The 16,756-nt window shown below is 39.8% G+C and overlaps 1 protein-coding gene across 1 annotated transcript in view; it reads left to right on the top strand.

Moving 5' to 3' along the window:
* Positions 1 to 15,474, top strand: part of LOC123972410 (HERV-H LTR-associating protein 1) — a 22,808-nt gene extending 7,334 nt beyond the window's left edge. Inside the window, exons 9-14 of the mRNA XM_046051909.1 lie at positions 2,273 to 2,305; positions 2,416 to 2,526; positions 4,361 to 4,816; positions 10,672 to 10,828; positions 11,494 to 11,576; positions 15,345 to 15,474. Coding sequence (XP_045907865.1) covers positions 2,273 to 2,305; positions 2,416 to 2,526; positions 4,361 to 4,816; positions 10,672 to 10,828; positions 11,494 to 11,576; positions 15,345 to 15,388 — 884 coding nt within the window. The 3' untranslated portion in view covers positions 15,389 to 15,474. The remainder of the gene's footprint in view (positions 1 to 2,272; positions 2,306 to 2,415; positions 2,527 to 4,360; positions 4,817 to 10,671; positions 10,829 to 11,493; positions 11,577 to 15,344) is intronic.
* Positions 15,475 to 16,756: the final 1,282 nt, after the last annotated feature.

Below are 16,756 nucleotides of genomic sequence, written 5' to 3'. Positions count from 1 at the left end.
ATCACATTATTAGCATTGGATGCTTCAAGGTCATGAGTATACAATGTGAACAATAGGGGGCTCAAGATACACCCCTGCGGTGAACCAATGCTAACATACAACTCATCTGAAATACAACCATTAATTTTGACCCTTTGTGGTCGACAAGTGAGAATATTAAAAATACATTTACAAATGGCATCATCGAGTCCAAGATATTTCAATTTATGAGAGAGCTTTGTTGGGACCATTGAATTAAAAGCCGAACTGTAGTCTATAAATAGCATTCTAGCATATGATTTATGTACATCTAGACAGAGTTCAAAGCAAAAGAAATGGCGTCTTCGACACTTCTGTTTTTCCTATATGCAAATTGTAGTGGGTCCACAGACACAGGGATTTGATCTTTAATAAAGTCCAACACCAACCGCTCAAAGGTTTTCATCAGGACAGATGTGAGGGCCACTGGCCGATAGTCATTCAAACTCGTCACAGGTGTCTTCTTTGGCACTGGAATTATGATTGATCTTTTAAAGCTAACTGGAAAAGTGCACCTCGCCAGTGACAAGTTGAAAAGATCAGTCAGAACAGGACTAAGTTGCTCGGAGCACAGTTTAAGGACACGAGGAGGAATACAGTCCGGTCCAGGTGCCTTCTTGACCTTTGTCCTGGACAAAATCCTCTGAACGTCTTCCTGAATGATGGTAAAACTCTGCTCGTTACAGGCAGGAAAAACAACAGGTTCAACATTTCCAATTTCAAAACGACAATAAAACTTGTTTAATTTGTTTGGCAAGGATAGGTCATCATTAGTAATGATTCCTCCTTTATGTTTCTAAGCGATGATAGAATTTAACCCTTGTCACATACATCGTGGGTCCGCCTCCAAATGTCCCTCTATCTTAGCTCCAAAGGCTCGTTTAGCTGCTTTAATTGCTCGCTCCAAAGAATATCTGGACAACATGTGTGTGTGTGTGTGTGTGTTCACTAACAAGTCCAAAACAAGACACCTGCTTAGCCTTTCAGCTGAAATTGCAGTCAGCACTGTTTGAAAGGCACAAGGCTGAAATCTATTATGTTTTGAATGTGTTGTTCACAGTTTTGACAGCAGTGTGTTAGCATTTGAACAAAGCGCTGTAAATCCACAGTGTTGTGCAGGTTGTGGTTAAGGTCATGGGATAAGTGTGTAGAGTTTTGAAAACTGTGTTCAAGCAATGAAAAACGAACTAGAGTTTGGTCCACATGAACTGCTGCTGTGCAGTGTAGTTAGAGTTTTGCACATGTAGCTCCAGTTGACTGTCGTTTAGCAATCGAAAAAAACTGTAAGACAGGCTAACTGAGAACACAACTAGAAAGCAGTCCATGCGTTTGGTGACTCTGGGTTCAAGGTCTGTTTACTACACATGTAGCATAAAGACAAGACCTTATGGGTACTTTTATCGTGAAGAAAAACAAGACTTTAGAGATACAATTACCTCAGCGTGGCAGAAAGAGGTGGAAGGGCTCTGGGTTAAAGTCTAAGAAAGTTGACACATTTTGGAAGCAATGCTGGCACAAGTGAAGACCCGCTGGTGTTGGCCTGGTTTGTGGCCACAATGTTAGCAGGGGTTCAAAACAATATTTCTGCCAGAATTACCAAGTGTCCATTGCAAAAATAAATTGTGAGAAGATTTAGCCTTTAGAAATCTGTAAGACTTAAAAACTTTTCTTTTTGACCATGTCTAACTTCTAACAAGAACATGTGAGGTTTAAACATCCATTCTTTATGGAACTCCTTAGCACCAGTTCTTTGTAAGTTCAAACTTAGTCTAGGTATAACATAAGTGGAGATTTATTTAAACTAGTTCTTACATATAGATTAGTTAAACAGTTACACTTAGTACCTGCCAGGGGTAACTGTTACGAAGCAAACAGAGCCAACTGACAAAGCTAACGTTAGGTTGCTAAAAAATTACCTGTTTGGAGGGGAAAGTAAAAAAAAACAATCATGTGTGCGACACATTTGGCCGTCTTGTTTAGCTATTTCTTTTTTATGTGGACGTAAACTAGAAATTAAATTTGATTAAATAAATAACAAAACATTAAGCCACAGTAGACTAAATGACCAAAAATGTTTGTTAGGTTAAGCTAGCTAGCATAAGCAGCCATACAAACTTACATACAAACATACAAATTGATAGTGCAACAAGACCCTGCTTCGGAGAATTTAATTTGAGATGTAAGCCTTCTTTTTCCAAGGTGTACACTCCCTACTTTGTTGCCTTTTACTGAACCTGTCTTCTTCCTTTTCAAGTAGGTAACATTTCCTCCATCAGACTCCCTGCTGGTGAGTAACTCAGCACCTTTTTAAAAGAAAAAAGCTCATTCAAGCATCTGTTGTCATCTTCAGGACACTAAATTTCATTCTTGTTTTTAATTGTCTATTTTAAACCTCAGAATGGCACCAACCTCCCACAAATCTGAGTCACATCTCTCCATCTGGGATGAGCTCCATGTTAACCAGCAGGGTCCATTCTACTGCACATGGTGAGTCTCTACAGGGGGCCAGTGTTAGTGTTTGGTTCTCTTTATTTAGGCTCGGACTCATTCTGGTAAATCAGACACCTGCAGACAGGGAATTGGTGTCTAATATTATCCAGAATAACTTTTATAAGTACAGGAAAAAGAGGAAAATGATCCTGGTGTATTAGTAGTATGTTATAGGAAATTAGACATAATATGTGTTACACATAATGTCTTGTTATGGGAAATGTATTTATTTATTTAACATTTATTTAACCATTAAGATATAATCTCTTTTTCAAGGGAGACCTGGCCTAGAAAGGCATCAAAAAAAGCATTTAAACATTACATTGACAATACAATACATTAAAATATCAGCTACATTCTTTACATTACGTTACAATCTAGCCTATGGGAAACATCTACAGTCCTCCTTATGGATATCTGCAACCAGGGACTTGAACTCCCTAAGAGATGCCAGCACGTCTAACTGGAGAATCTTTTGTAAGGACTTCCATGTTGTGGGTGCACATTATGAAAAGGCAGTATTTCCTAACTCGGAATTAACCCTGGGGACATTTAAAAGCAGTAGTCTGCTGGACCATGTTTGGTAACTACTGACCACAAAGTTAAGGAGGCTACAAAGCTAAAGGGTAATTTGCACCGGATTGCCCTGTAAATAAAAACACACAAATGAAACCATCTCTGTGTAACTAGAGAAGGCAATTCCACCATTTTGTATAAACTACAATGATGGGTGGAAAATCTGGCATTTGTGATAAAGTGCAACGCTGCATCGGCAGAATCTAGTTTTCCTAGCAGAGCCCCATAGTCAATCACAGGTAAAAAGTTGCGTTCTAGCTTCAGAAGGGAACTTGTTATGAAAATAAAAACCTTATTTTGGCCTGAGTTTCTTTAAAAGCTTATCTATGTGTACACTGAAAGCTAACTTATCATCTATCCACATACCGAGATACTTATAACATGCTGCCCTTACAATGGCTGCCCTCTTTAGCATGATCAGGGCCAAGATTCTGTAAGATGTGAGAGTGACAGTCATGAATTTGGTTTTCTGGGCATTTAAAATTAAAACAACAATGACTGTCACCATCATACAGTAGGAAGTGTTAAGGTCCCTTTAGATAGTGTGTTTTTGGACTGTCCCATATTAAAGTTGACAATGGTGAGAGAAACTTGTTATCTGCAGTTTTCCTAAATCTTCCAGTCTTCTTACAATTGTGTTTTCAAGACAAATTTCCTGATCCTGAGAAAATTAACTAAAATGTAAACAAGACAGAAAACCCATAAAAAATATATAAAGACTAAATTTACTAACTGCACAAATTTGATTTTATGTGTCTGTAAATGCGTAATAGTTTTATATTAATTTCAGAGTTTCCTTGAAAATTAACAATGTAATTTGGTAGTAATTACAGGGAAGACTTTAATATCCTTGTAAGAAGTGCTCCATTTAAACCCATGTTAAATGTGAATTAATTTTCCTTTTATTATTGTATTGATCATTTTTCACAATGTTTACCATGTGTTAAACGTCATGTGATATAGGCCATGTGACTTATGTAACATACTTGAGGTCTGGTACTTGCCAGTGCTTGTAGCCTACTTGTTGTTTTGGGACACTTGACTGTCGACCTATTTAGTTGTTTAGGCATAAGGACGTGTTGTACAAAATTGTTAATAATCACTTTCAGTATGGTGACTTCAATTGTAAACAGTCAAAAACCCAAAGATTTATTTATTAAATATTCAACTTTTTGTTTCAACGCTTGAAAAGTTACTAAATTTGTCGTAAATGATTACACATTATTGCAGACAGGAAAGCAAAATCCTTTGTACTTATCTGTGTTTGGTTCATTAGTTTCATCAACAACAATGGATGAAACAGCTGCTACAACAGTGCAGCTCACCACTTCCCAACCACTGGCAACAGGTCAACAACCCATGACCATTATGCCACAAAGTCAAACTACAGTGGGCAGACAGGAGACAACAATGAGGACGACACAAATGGCGACGACACATAGAGTGACGACACAAAAAGTAATAACACAAGCCGGAACGACAGCACAGATGAAAGCAGTCATGCCAGCGCAACCAGCCACCACCTTGCAAGTCACCACTGCAACAGTCGCAGCTCCAACCACAGCTACACACCAGTCAAGTACAACAATCCAGGACACGACTCCCACTGTTCATCCAACGAGACTTTCACCTGTCCGTCCCACAGCAGGACCTACGGTGGCTGCAAGGACTACAGGGCCTCTTAGCAGGAAAACTACAACAACTAGCAAGCCTGTGGTAACAGAAAAACCAGGTAAAGATTTCTCGGTTCACATGAATATCTATCAGATCAATATTATTTAATTAGTATTGTTCAGTAGGTGGTGAGATGTCCCGGTCTGTGATGTGGTGTTGCATATACAGAGTAAACTGGCAGTATAGGTGTCTGCTTTTTGTGAATTAAAGGGTATGTTCACCAAAGATACTAAAAGGCTTTTTTCCCCACATACCGCTGTGGTATAGATGCTGATAGTCCACACATGGATCTTTTAGTCTTTAATCACTGGGTCAATTTTAGATGAAGAAGATCAGAGCCGATCAAAAGATACCTGTTGTTGTGAATTGGCATTATATAAATAAAACTGAATAGAATTGAATTGAATTGTTTGGCCACTAGTAAAACTGGCTTCAAAGCACCGTACACTTCCTGGAAGCTTGGAGGAAATGCAATGCTACCAAGCCGACCAATCAGTTCTTGCGGTCTGGGATGCCGCAATTTGTATTTACATCCTTAGGGAGGGTGCTGTATGTGAAAGGGGAGAGTCAAGTTTGTCAAGCACTTTAAACATCAGCACTTTTTAAGTTTTGTTTAACAATAATGTTAAATGTTAATGTTAAAGTTTTCCTTTGTGCTGTGATTCAAATAAAGACAAACAATTACCTGTAGGTGTTCCTCTTTACAATCATTTACATCATTTACTATCAATGTGAATGGGATGGGATGTGAAGGTTAGAATATACTGTTAGTCTGGAGCCCGTCGCACGTCGCTCTCGTCAACTCGAGTAGTTTAGAGTTAGCATCACTTCACCATCTCCATCGTGGCCTATCTCTGCGCTGGCCGATGTGTGTGCGTGTGCATCCGCATGTGTGTGTTCGTGTGCAGAGGCGACACAGAGCAGCAGCTACAGCCTGATACCATGGTCTTCAGAGCCAGGCCCGTTTAACACCGTGTCTCAGTGCCCATCTAGTATCTGATTAATCATGTAATTCGCCATATGCCTGCTCTGTACGGACGGTTCTTTACAGCTGCTCTCTGCCTCGGGCTTTCCAAGTATGCACATGGATGGGCAGGGAGGTGTTCCCCCTGCCTCATTGCCAATTGGGTCAGTTCTGTCTTAGATGATTCTTGCCAGTTTTCTGATTTACAAACCCTATAGGTTAGGTTTGCATAAGGTTAAGCAACTAAAGCTACTTGGTTCAGGTTAGAGGAAGATGACATTCAATGGTTAAAAGAAACCAGTGTTGGAATGAGACGACAAATGAGCCACGGTTTCTGTTAAAGCCAGATACCTTCCATCCCCAACCACCTCCCCCCACACCTACCTATCCACTATGAGGTTTTATGGTGCTATAACAACGTCACGCTTCATAGACATTCATACGAATAAAAAAGGTTACTTGTCAGGAAAACATAAACAGAGGTAATTTTAAATGTTTGACATAAGATATGTAGGTAGGTTTATTGCCACAATTTAATAAATTAGATAGTGAAATTTAGTTTTGTAACTCCCTTCTGCTACATAGCAGACAATATACAGTAATAAAGAGTCAATTATGAAAAATGGTAAACAGAAATAAACTATCATCAGTGGATGGACTAGAGTTTAAGAGTCTGATAGCTTGGGGGAAAAAAGCTGCTCTGCAGTCTGGTTGTGCGGCAGCAGAAACCTCTATATCTCTTCCCAGAAGGCAGCAGGGTGAACAGGCTGTGGCTGAGTGGGTACTGTCCTTTAGTATCCTTTGGGCTCTGCGTAGACACCTCACCTCACCGATATCACTGATGCTCGGGAGATGGGTACCAATGATCTTCTGAGCAGTTTCACCCGCTGCAGAGCCCTCCGGTCCTGGGCCGTGCACATCCCATGTTAGTGATGTTTCCAGTCAGGATTTTCTACTCTATTCTGATCTGAAAAATAACTGGTGAGGGTCCAGGCTGGCTGGAATGTTGTTTTTTATGTGCTGAAGAACCAGTTTCTCAAAGCACTTCATCAGATGGGGGTGAGAGCCACAGGGCGGTAGTCGTTCAGACTAGACACTGCAGACTTTTTAGGTACAGGAACGATGGTGGCTGTCTTGAAACAGGTGGGAACCCTCTCCTGAGACAGTGAGATGTTGAAAATGTCAGTAATAATATCAACTAGCTGATTGGCTCAGGTTTTTAGTACACGGCCAGGAATGTTATCAGGCCCAGTTGATTTTACTCACATTCTCTCTCAGCAAGACTCTCCTCACATCTGCTGTGGATACTGACAATGGCCGGTCAGTGGAGTAGACTTTACAGCTGATTCCTTGTTGAGGAGATCAAAGTGAGCATAAAAAGCGTTAAGTTCATCTGGTAATGTGGCCTCACACATGATGGGGGAGCTCCTGCTTCTGTAGCCTGTGATGTTTTTGATGGCCTGCCACATATCTTTGTTGTTGGTGTTGAGGTCTCTCTCCAGTCTCTGCTGATGTCTCTGCTTTGCCTCCTTGATGCCAGCTTTCAGTCTCGCTCTGGCACTGCTGTAAACTTCTTTATTATCGACTAAAAAGCAGCTTTTTTGGCTCTGGATAGAGCCCTCACCTCTCTATTCATCCAGGCCTTCTAATTGGGGAATGATTTTATCATCTTAGTGGTCACCACATCATCAACACATTTCCTGATGTATGATGTCGCTGATGATGTATATTCCTCAAGAACCTGTTCTGTTGTTTTATGAGGAGGTGAGGATGTCACGGTCATGTGTCCTGTTCTCCATTGATAAGAAAGCACAATAGTGATAAATGACGTTGGAATCCATAGATTTAAAAATGCCACTTGAATGCAACAAATGCAGGTTTAAGTAATCATGACAAATGACTGGAGCTGTTTTTGTGAAAAGCCTGTGAGCTGCTGTGCAGGAACAGTTTGACTCTGACTGTTGACCTGCTCTCAGAAAAAAGCTATAATTACATCAGATCCATTCGCTGTCATTTCTGGACACACCAACAGCTACTGATTAAATTTTAGCTCAGGGAAAGGTGTGTCTGTGTGTGTGTGTGTGTGTGTGTGTGGGTTAGAGCAGGAGAGAGAGTCATGTAGGAGGCTAAGATAGTAACTATGGTAACGCAGGCGAAGCCCCCTTTATGTGAAAGCTTTAATGGTTTCAAGCTGCAAAGGTTAAAAGCAAATTAAGGCTAAATATTCAGCGTTTATCTGTCTGGCATGGGTAGTGAGCCTGTCCGGAGGGAAAAGAGGGGACAAAGGATACTAAAACAACTGTACAAGCTGTGGGATTCGCAATCAAAGAGGGTCAAATGATTCTTAAAAGATCTAACACTTAAAATTAAGAATACCTAAGGTATTTAGAAACATTAATTCATTATTAGTAATGATAAATTAAATAAAAAACGCTATACAAAATGGGTAACTCATTCTTTGTACCCCAAGTCCAATTGAGTTAACAGGTAAAAGTTAATTAATAATACATATACAGATATATTTATGTGTTGCAGTTAAGTTTTGTACTATTTAAAAAAATGAATTAATCACATGAAAAACTTGTGATTGTCAGAAATTTCTCATGTGACAAGAAATCACATGATTGTGGTACTGGACATTTTACATTCTAATTGTATTTTCCAAGGGATGATGTTAAAGTTAAAACAACAAACAGTATTTCCAGCACAATTTTGCAAACCCAACACATGTAACAGAAAATGAACAATAACATCTTTAAAAAAAAAAATTTCATCAGTGCAAATGATGATTTTATTTCTTTCTTTATTGGTCCTTTCTTGAGATGAATCACTTAGGTTCAGACTTTTATTTATTAATAATAGAGATGACAAAACTTTATTTTAGTGGCAAGGTGGGTTCCTGATGCATATTCATGTTTGGATTAGATGTGTTAGCCTGTGTATCCATGTTGCTGTTGTTGTGGCGGCAGTATGTCTTTCACATTTTGTCTGCTATGACCTGTCTGGTATAAAAAACTAAATACAGCAAGCAAAATATCTTTAATAACATGTCACCTTGCACCATAGAGAGGATAAATCAAAATTTATTAGACCCTTATTCTCATCCAAATTATATTTTAAAGTTGTACAGACTCACATTAACCAGTCACCGGTAAACACTAGGATACACTACATTTAAATTTCCCCAAATTTCCCAGCAGCACGGCTAGATGGCAGTAACACCTCACTATAGAGACAGCAGCTGCTCCCCTGCTGAGTTCTGCCTAGCAACAAACAGACGGCCTGAGCATCCTGCCAAATTTGTCATGGAGTCATTAGTGTGCAGGAAAATGAGCATTTGTTGCTCAGCTGCACGTGTCTGCACGTCTTTGCACAGCAATGTGTGACACACACACACACCAGTGATAAGGAGCTTTGGTCCGTTGTGCCATAAGCAGCTGATCTGTGTCAGCTCTGAGCAGCTGTGGATCATTTCATGTCGAGGTTTTTTTTGCTTTTTGTGTTTCGATGGTTTACAAGGTGATTTCCTGATGAAGCCTCCCCTGCCCTGACAAACAATGCACACGTGAATTCATCTCAAGTATGACAAGTGCAATGAAAATTTAATAAAGTGTCTACAAATAATAGTATAAGCAAAAGTATACTATATGACAATGTATAGGCTATATAAAGCTCATATTGGATAACACCACTTGGTAAATAGAAGCAGATTAGCTTTCTGAACTTGTTGTAGAGCACAAGTCATCCTTTAAATTGAATGCATATAAAAAACAGTCATGCTTATCATGCAGCTTTGCCTTGTGAAGCTCAGCTGCTTTGACTTGTGTCGCTGCTGTCACTCACTAGGTTGATCAGTTTCCCACTTCCAGACTGAAATATCTCAACCATCAGTTGAACTGTCATGAAATTCTGTTTAGACATTCATAGTCTTTGGTGATTCCCTGACTTTTTATTCAGCACCACCATCAGGTTGGTCCATGCCAACTTGGGATGAATTCGCTCTTCGCTTGAACCAGAAGTCGATATGGTCCGTCTTCCTAAAGCTCTTATTTCTGCTCTGAGGATGAGCCATAAGCCAGGAGACACAAGAACAGCCTTCACAGAAGTCTTTTACTGGCCGATACACCCCCTTATTAGATGTCAGTAACTGACTGGATGCTGCAGCTTGGACTGATGTGATCCATCACAGCATCACATTTTCATCATCAAGTCTGATTCACCATCTATTTAAAAATCTGCGTTCATTGTAGGTCTGAACAACTCAAGATCCCTTCAGCCACAAGAGTACTACATCATTTTTACAAGGAAGAAGAATGTGTGGACTAAAAGACGACAGCTTTGGTTTTTTAAACTCTCCGTCGTAAATCATTATTATAGGAGTAATGCTAAATCGGAAAGGTAAAACACGTGCTGACACTAATGAATTGTGGAAAGGGAAAGCTTCCTGCTCTCGATATCACCCTGATATGGAATGCAAAATGAGCAAATAACTGCATAATTTGGAAAAGTAGAGAAGTATCTAATTAAAATACACATTTGAATATGTATTTTTATGGAAATTAGGAGCCTGTGTACCTGAAATGCATTAATTATGATTATAATGACTCCTGTAATGGGAATCTAAGTACTGAAATGACATTATGTTAAATGAATACAATGAGATAATTTAAAGGATGTGAGTGATTTATTCTGTAAATTTTCAAATCACCACTGTGGGCTTTCAGAGGTTAATTATGATGTCTTTGTTTTATTATTTTGTGTCCAAACCTACCTGTGTGATCATATTTTATCTTTGTAATTAACTTCTTAATGACTTTGTTCCGCCAAACAAAAGCAAAGTAATTAAGCAAGTTGTGAACTGGGATCAGTTTTTAAGAGCCGAGGTTTTAAACAGAGCTGTTCAGATCTGGTTTGTGACTAACGTGACCTCTCACTCTGTCTGTTGAGAGGTTGTCCTTGGAGAAGGCCGGAGCTGACCGACGTCTCGATCTCCAGCAGTACGACCACCGTCAGCGCTCACAAGCTGCAGCCATGCGTCCTTGAGCTCTGCAAGTTCTTCTCGCAGTGCCTCTGCAGACCCTTGAGCCACAAGACACGCATGAAAAGGTTTTTCACACCAGCAAATTGCACTTTCGACATTAGGATGATACTGCTGCAGACCAGGGATTTAATTGTGCTGTAATGTCAGAGTTAGAAAACAGAATTGAAAAAAACTAAAAAACTACACATGGTGGAATTGAGGGAGGAAATGGACAGACAATTCTCAGACAGTATTAATAATTCCCAATAAACTTAACGAAGCAAACCTGAAGGGATGGATCTCAAATGTTGGCACTGACCCAAAGTGATGCTTTTCTTTCATACCTCACTTGGAGGAATATAAACATGTTTTTCTACAAAACCTGGAAGCATCTGGTGCTAGCACACAATAAGACAATATTGTGTGCTAGACAATAAATATTTACACACATACATAGTTACTTAGTTGCTTGTAATCTGCTAATTACATGTTAAAGCAGCTCCCAACTTCACTCAGTAAGAATTCATTATTTGATTTGTAAAAAAAATAAAAAATAAAATTGTGTTTCATTAGAATTCAAATGACTGCTTCAGCGTAACTTCTCCTTTACACTACACATTGCAATTTAGTAATTTAACTGCTGTTAAACAACCCAATTTTGAAAGATGCTTTTTGTGAATCTATGATAAGCTGATGTTGAAACACAGTTCTGTTGATTACTGTGATGGTCCGAAATCTTCTTGTGTTACAGATACTGTGACGACAGCCACGTGTGGTATGAAAAACACACGTCTGAAGTGTGTCGGCGGGTCAGGAGAGTTTCCTTCTCAAGAAGTAAGTGGACTTTAGAGAAAAGTACGACCTATCGATATCAGCCGAGGTGACGAAATTAGCGAGTCTCAGAGCAAATTCTCAACACCTGCCAGGCTCTACTTACACTGGAGTCTCCATTTTAAATGAAACCTTCCACATCATTGAGCTCCCTCAGAGCCTTGGGCTTTAGCCTCAGAGACAATCCCCTGTAAAATCCATAGACGAATAAAACATGGACGTATTCCCACAGGTTTCTGAAGAGCCAGTGAAGAGCTGGCTTAATTTTTCAGCCCCTGATGTTGCTGCTTGGTAAAAAGCCAACAAGTGCTAAAACAGTGCATCACTGCTGCCCAGACCTCAACTCAGATATTGTATCTATACACTGCACAGTTGTCAGTTTATTAGGAACTCCTATATCCATAGATTTTTTTGTGTCCACAACATTAATTATAAGACATTATTAAAACAAACATAACACAAAATTGTGAGAAAGATAATTGTAGCTTGTACAATAACATAGTGTAAGTACTACTATTATTATTAAGTACTATATATTTTAAAAAGTAACTGTGAAGTCCAACGAAGGTTAAAATCAAGGGCAACTGGACTTGGTTGAAGATACTGGAAGACGTTTCGTCCCTCATCCAAAGCACTTACAATGCTGTCCTTTCATCACTTCCCAGGAAACTCAACAAACGTAACCTATTGACCTCAGGTGAAGATACCAACGATGGCCATTCAGTCTTGGCCACAGGTAGTCTTATCGACTGTAACGCCTGTCGTCACAGCAACAAGGAACACTAACGAACCAGCGGTATCGATGACCCTGGCAAACGACCCCACTGAGGTTAAATAGCTGAGTTTCCCTGCCAGTCAGTCAGAACTGAAGAAGTCCTTTGGATGAGGGACGAAACGTCTTCCAGTATCTTCAACCAAGTCCAGTTGCCCTTGATTTTAACCTTCGTTGGATAACTATGACCTGGATGACTGAGAATCTTCATAGATAACTGTGAAGTGTTGTCGTCACTGTGAGGTTGCCGGACACCCAGCAGAGACACAAGAGTGCTATTGATTCTAACTCTCAGTAAGAAATCAAATAAGCTAGGGGGACCATACTTTGGTTTTCAAAATAGAGCACAGTGGAGGAGGCAGACGGACACCCGCAGTGGGTGAAAGGTTGGGGATGGGGGATTCAAGTGTGTAGTGGCACTGTGGCAATGTGTACCGCAGAGGCTCTATCCACCTGGAGGAGTAACTAGTATAAGTAGACTAACTTGTCAATAATCATAAAAAGAGGTCATGTTCGGGAAAAAGAGGACGTATGGTAATAAGCATATTTCACAAAATGTAAAACTCTTCCTTTTAAATTCTAATGGTGAATTTAATTGTGGTAATTAAAGTCTTACCACAGCTGGTGTTGGTGCTGCTTAACAATAATTTCTGGTTTTCTCTGCCGGTTGCCTTACCGGTGACTACAACACTTTACGAAACTATTCTTTCAATGTAAGGGACCCTGAAAAACAAAACAAAGAAGTTCTGTGTAACTACAAAGAGCATTATAAATGGTACCAAATAATGGTGTAAGTGGATGTAGATCCACAACAAAGACCAGTCCTTCTTTGCCAAATTTTATAACAAAAAATCTATGTAGCAGTTTTAAAGATATTGTGCAAACTAACAGACAAAACAGAAAACTCATGGAGCAGGTGATCCATGCATCTGACAACGTTTAACACACAAGCTAATTTGTTGTCCAGTGCCTTTTTAGTGCAAGTCATGTTGGTGCTTTTAAAACACAGTCAACTACGAGCGGAGCTGTGACTGTGTGAATCAGGAATAATTGGGGAGCACACTTCATCCTTCACCTGTACTGATGGGGACGTGTCAGCCATGTTACTGGGAATCGGTAACAGAGCTCATTAGAGCAGCAGCTCTGCAGGAGCCTCCCAGTCGCAAGCCATGAATCCTCGGAGCTAATGGGCTCTAGAGGTCGCAGAGAGAGCTGCCTCTCACACTGCTGATATGCTGATAATCCAGCACTGATCCCACCGCCAGGCCAGAGAAAGGACTCACATTGTGTCATCAGTCCTCCCTCCGGCTCTAATTAGCCCTCAGTGTGTATTTTTAGACTCAGTTTTAGAAGGGTTTGCTTTGAAATTGACATAAAATAGCAAACTTCAAAGCAGTCAGAGATCATGTACCTTCACAAAAGCTGCACAATTGTCTAAACCTTTTCATTTAATAACATAAAATGTTTTCTGTTGCAGAGCTAAATCTGGATCTGCATTAGAATTAGAATATGAGAGTTTGTACTTCTTTGCATAAAATTTCAAGCAAGTCAGATCAGTAAGTTGTTATCTGTCTAGAAATAAAAAACTAACAATTATTTTCATCATCGACTATTTTTTTAAAATAATTGTGTAGTCTATATCCAACGAAGGTTAAAATCAAGGGCAACTGGACTTGGTTGAAGATACTGGAAGACGTTTCGTCCCTCATCCAAAGGACTTCTTCAGTTCTGAAGAAGTACTTCTTCGTTGGAAAACTATGACCTGGATGACTGAGAATCTTCATAGACATGTGTAGTCTATAAAATGTCAAAAACAAAAATAGAGAAAAGGGCTCCTTGCAATTTCCCAGAGCCAGAGTTGATATCTTTAGTCTTATTTTATCCAAGGGGACCTTGGAACAGTGAATGTTTGACACTTGTGCTTGATACATGATTTACTGATGAATGAATTTTCAGCTGCCGTTAGCATCTAATTTTTAGCTAGTTGACTAATTGGACTATTCGTTTTAACCCAACATGCTTAATGTAAATCGTCTAAAATGTGTTCAACAGTAATGGCAGATTTTGTCAAATAAGTCACACCTACAAAGATTTGGCGACCAGTTACTGGAAAAGAGCAACACAAAGAAAGATGGAAACTCACTTTTTCTTTTTTAGAAAAGATGCTGCCAGGTTTGGGCTTCAGTGAAATCAAAACATCCTCAAGATTCTGGTAGAATTGTGTAATGCACAGCAGAGTGTGCTGGTGTCAATATTAAATGGATAGTTCAGGTTTTCTGAAGTGGGGCTGAATGTGGTACTTATCCACAGTCTGTGTATTAGCTGCAGATGGCCATCAGCCTTTCCGCATTTAGGAGAAACAGAGAGTTGTACATGCACAGAAGCTGAGTAATGCGCTGCTGTGGAAAGGGTCAGCAGCAAAATGTATTTTAGGGATACGGAAGTTCTACTATTGAGAAAATGTAGTTCCAAGGTAATGGCTGTTTGATAGCAATAAAGCGCTGAAAATATTAAACACTAGAAGAGATATTGATTTTTTCCCCCCGGTGGGCCTTCTTTCAGGTGGCTAAAAGGTTTTGCTGCTGAACACACAGGAGTAGGCTACATTGCAAGCACCTTGCAAGTCTTCCTGCAGGTGCATATATCTGGAGACACAGAATTGATACAACACATACTGTAAGATGACAGCCAAGAGCTGTTGGCTTTACTTCTGATCACTTTTAATTCTTCTACATCAGTTTAGCAGTAACTGATACAGTTTGGGTCAGCAGAGAGGAAAATATGTTGCAGCTAATATCAGAAAGATGCAGCAGGTGGTTGTTAAAAGTTTAACTTCATGTTCATAATTAAAGAGTTTTACTGAAAATCAAAGTAACAAAAATGTGGATGAAATAACTTAAAAGCTGTTCAAGTATTTTAAAGATGTCCACATGCGATCCTCAGCTGACAGAGGAATCTGCCTCTGGTGTCTGGTTGTAACCCCCCTCCTTCCTCCACAGATCTGAAACAGAGATGCCTGACAAAGATGTGCAATAAACTGTGACCAGAGTGGAAGCAGAGAGAAACAAAGAGCTGCTTATCAGCACAGGAAGTGACTGAAACTACAAACTACACCTGAGGACACTTCTGCAACATTGAAAAATGGATGGGTTTGGAAATTGTTCACAAGATTTTCAAACAAATGTACAACTTTTACAAATCTGTCATATATTGACATTATATTGTCAATATAATTATAAATTAATATAATGAAAGTGATGTGATCTAGTTTTTAGGCCCAAGAAGAATAAATGTACTGTATGACTCATTCTGAACTGAACCAAAATCTGGAATCGTGAAACTGCAAAAACACGTTCTGGACTATTTATGAAAGTCAGATTTAAAACCAGCTCAGCAAATCAACTGATCATTTTAAGGTTCAGAAAACAGTCTGGAATTTGAGACCAAATGTATTTAATTGTCTTTTTCTAAAGAAACAGATTTCAATTTTTCTTCTGTCAGTTTAAATAAAATCTGGCTAATTTTCCCAGCTGCCACTGCACCATCTCTCTGATGCTCCTTTTCAGTCAGATCGTCACATGAGCATTCTCAGAAAAGGTGTGAAAGTTGTACAGATGACTACCACATATCTGTTGTTTAAAGGCGTTTTCATTTAGTAACTGAAGAGTAGAATTTAAACATCGCAGCTTTCAAAATTAGATCCATTTTCTAGATTCATCATGTACACAAGCTGACAGGTATAACTTTCCTTAATATGACATTTAATTTGTTCCTCCAGGAGCTGCATCTGCTTTCTGGCTTGTAGTAATAGTCCCATGAGTGACTCACAGTTGTCTGATACTGCTCTCTGATTAAAACTGGTTTGTAAAGGAATGGACAAAACAATGCTGCTGTGCTGTAGGTGTTTCTGGGTGGCTGTGGCTCAGGAGACCCAGCTCCTCCTGTCCATATGTCTGTCAAAGTGTTCTAAGTTGCTCCTGATGGACAGGCCAGCCGTGTGTGTGTGTGTGTGTGTGTGTGTGTGTGTGTGTGTGTGTGTGTGTGTGTGTGTGTGTGTGTGTGTGTGTGTGTCTGAATGAGCGGCCAATTTATAGCTCTATATAAGTGCAGTCCATTTACCATCCATCCTGTAATTCTATCCACTTCCTATCTGTAACATAACATTAGACATAAACATCTGTAGCATCCTCCCCGACAGATGCACCTGTCCAACACAATGCCCCATCATCCCCCCTGGTTATTAAACCCACAGCTCCTCTACTTCACTGAACACCCTTCCCTGCAGGTAGTCATTGATCTGAACTCCTGGGAGGATCTGATAAGACCAGCTTGACCCCCGGGTCACAGATCCAACCCCCCTGCGGGACAAAGACCACTCTGTGGATCCCCCTGTCAGGACCCCACCTCCGTT

The sequence above is a fragment of the Micropterus dolomieu genome, linkage group LG06 (genome assembly GCF_021292245.1).
Source record: "Micropterus dolomieu isolate WLL.071019.BEF.003 ecotype Adirondacks linkage group LG06, ASM2129224v1, whole genome shotgun sequence".
Classification (NCBI taxonomy): Eukaryota; Metazoa; Chordata; class Actinopteri; order Centrarchiformes; family Centrarchidae; genus Micropterus; species Micropterus dolomieu.
This window is presented reverse-complemented; position numbering and strand designations above follow the sequence as displayed.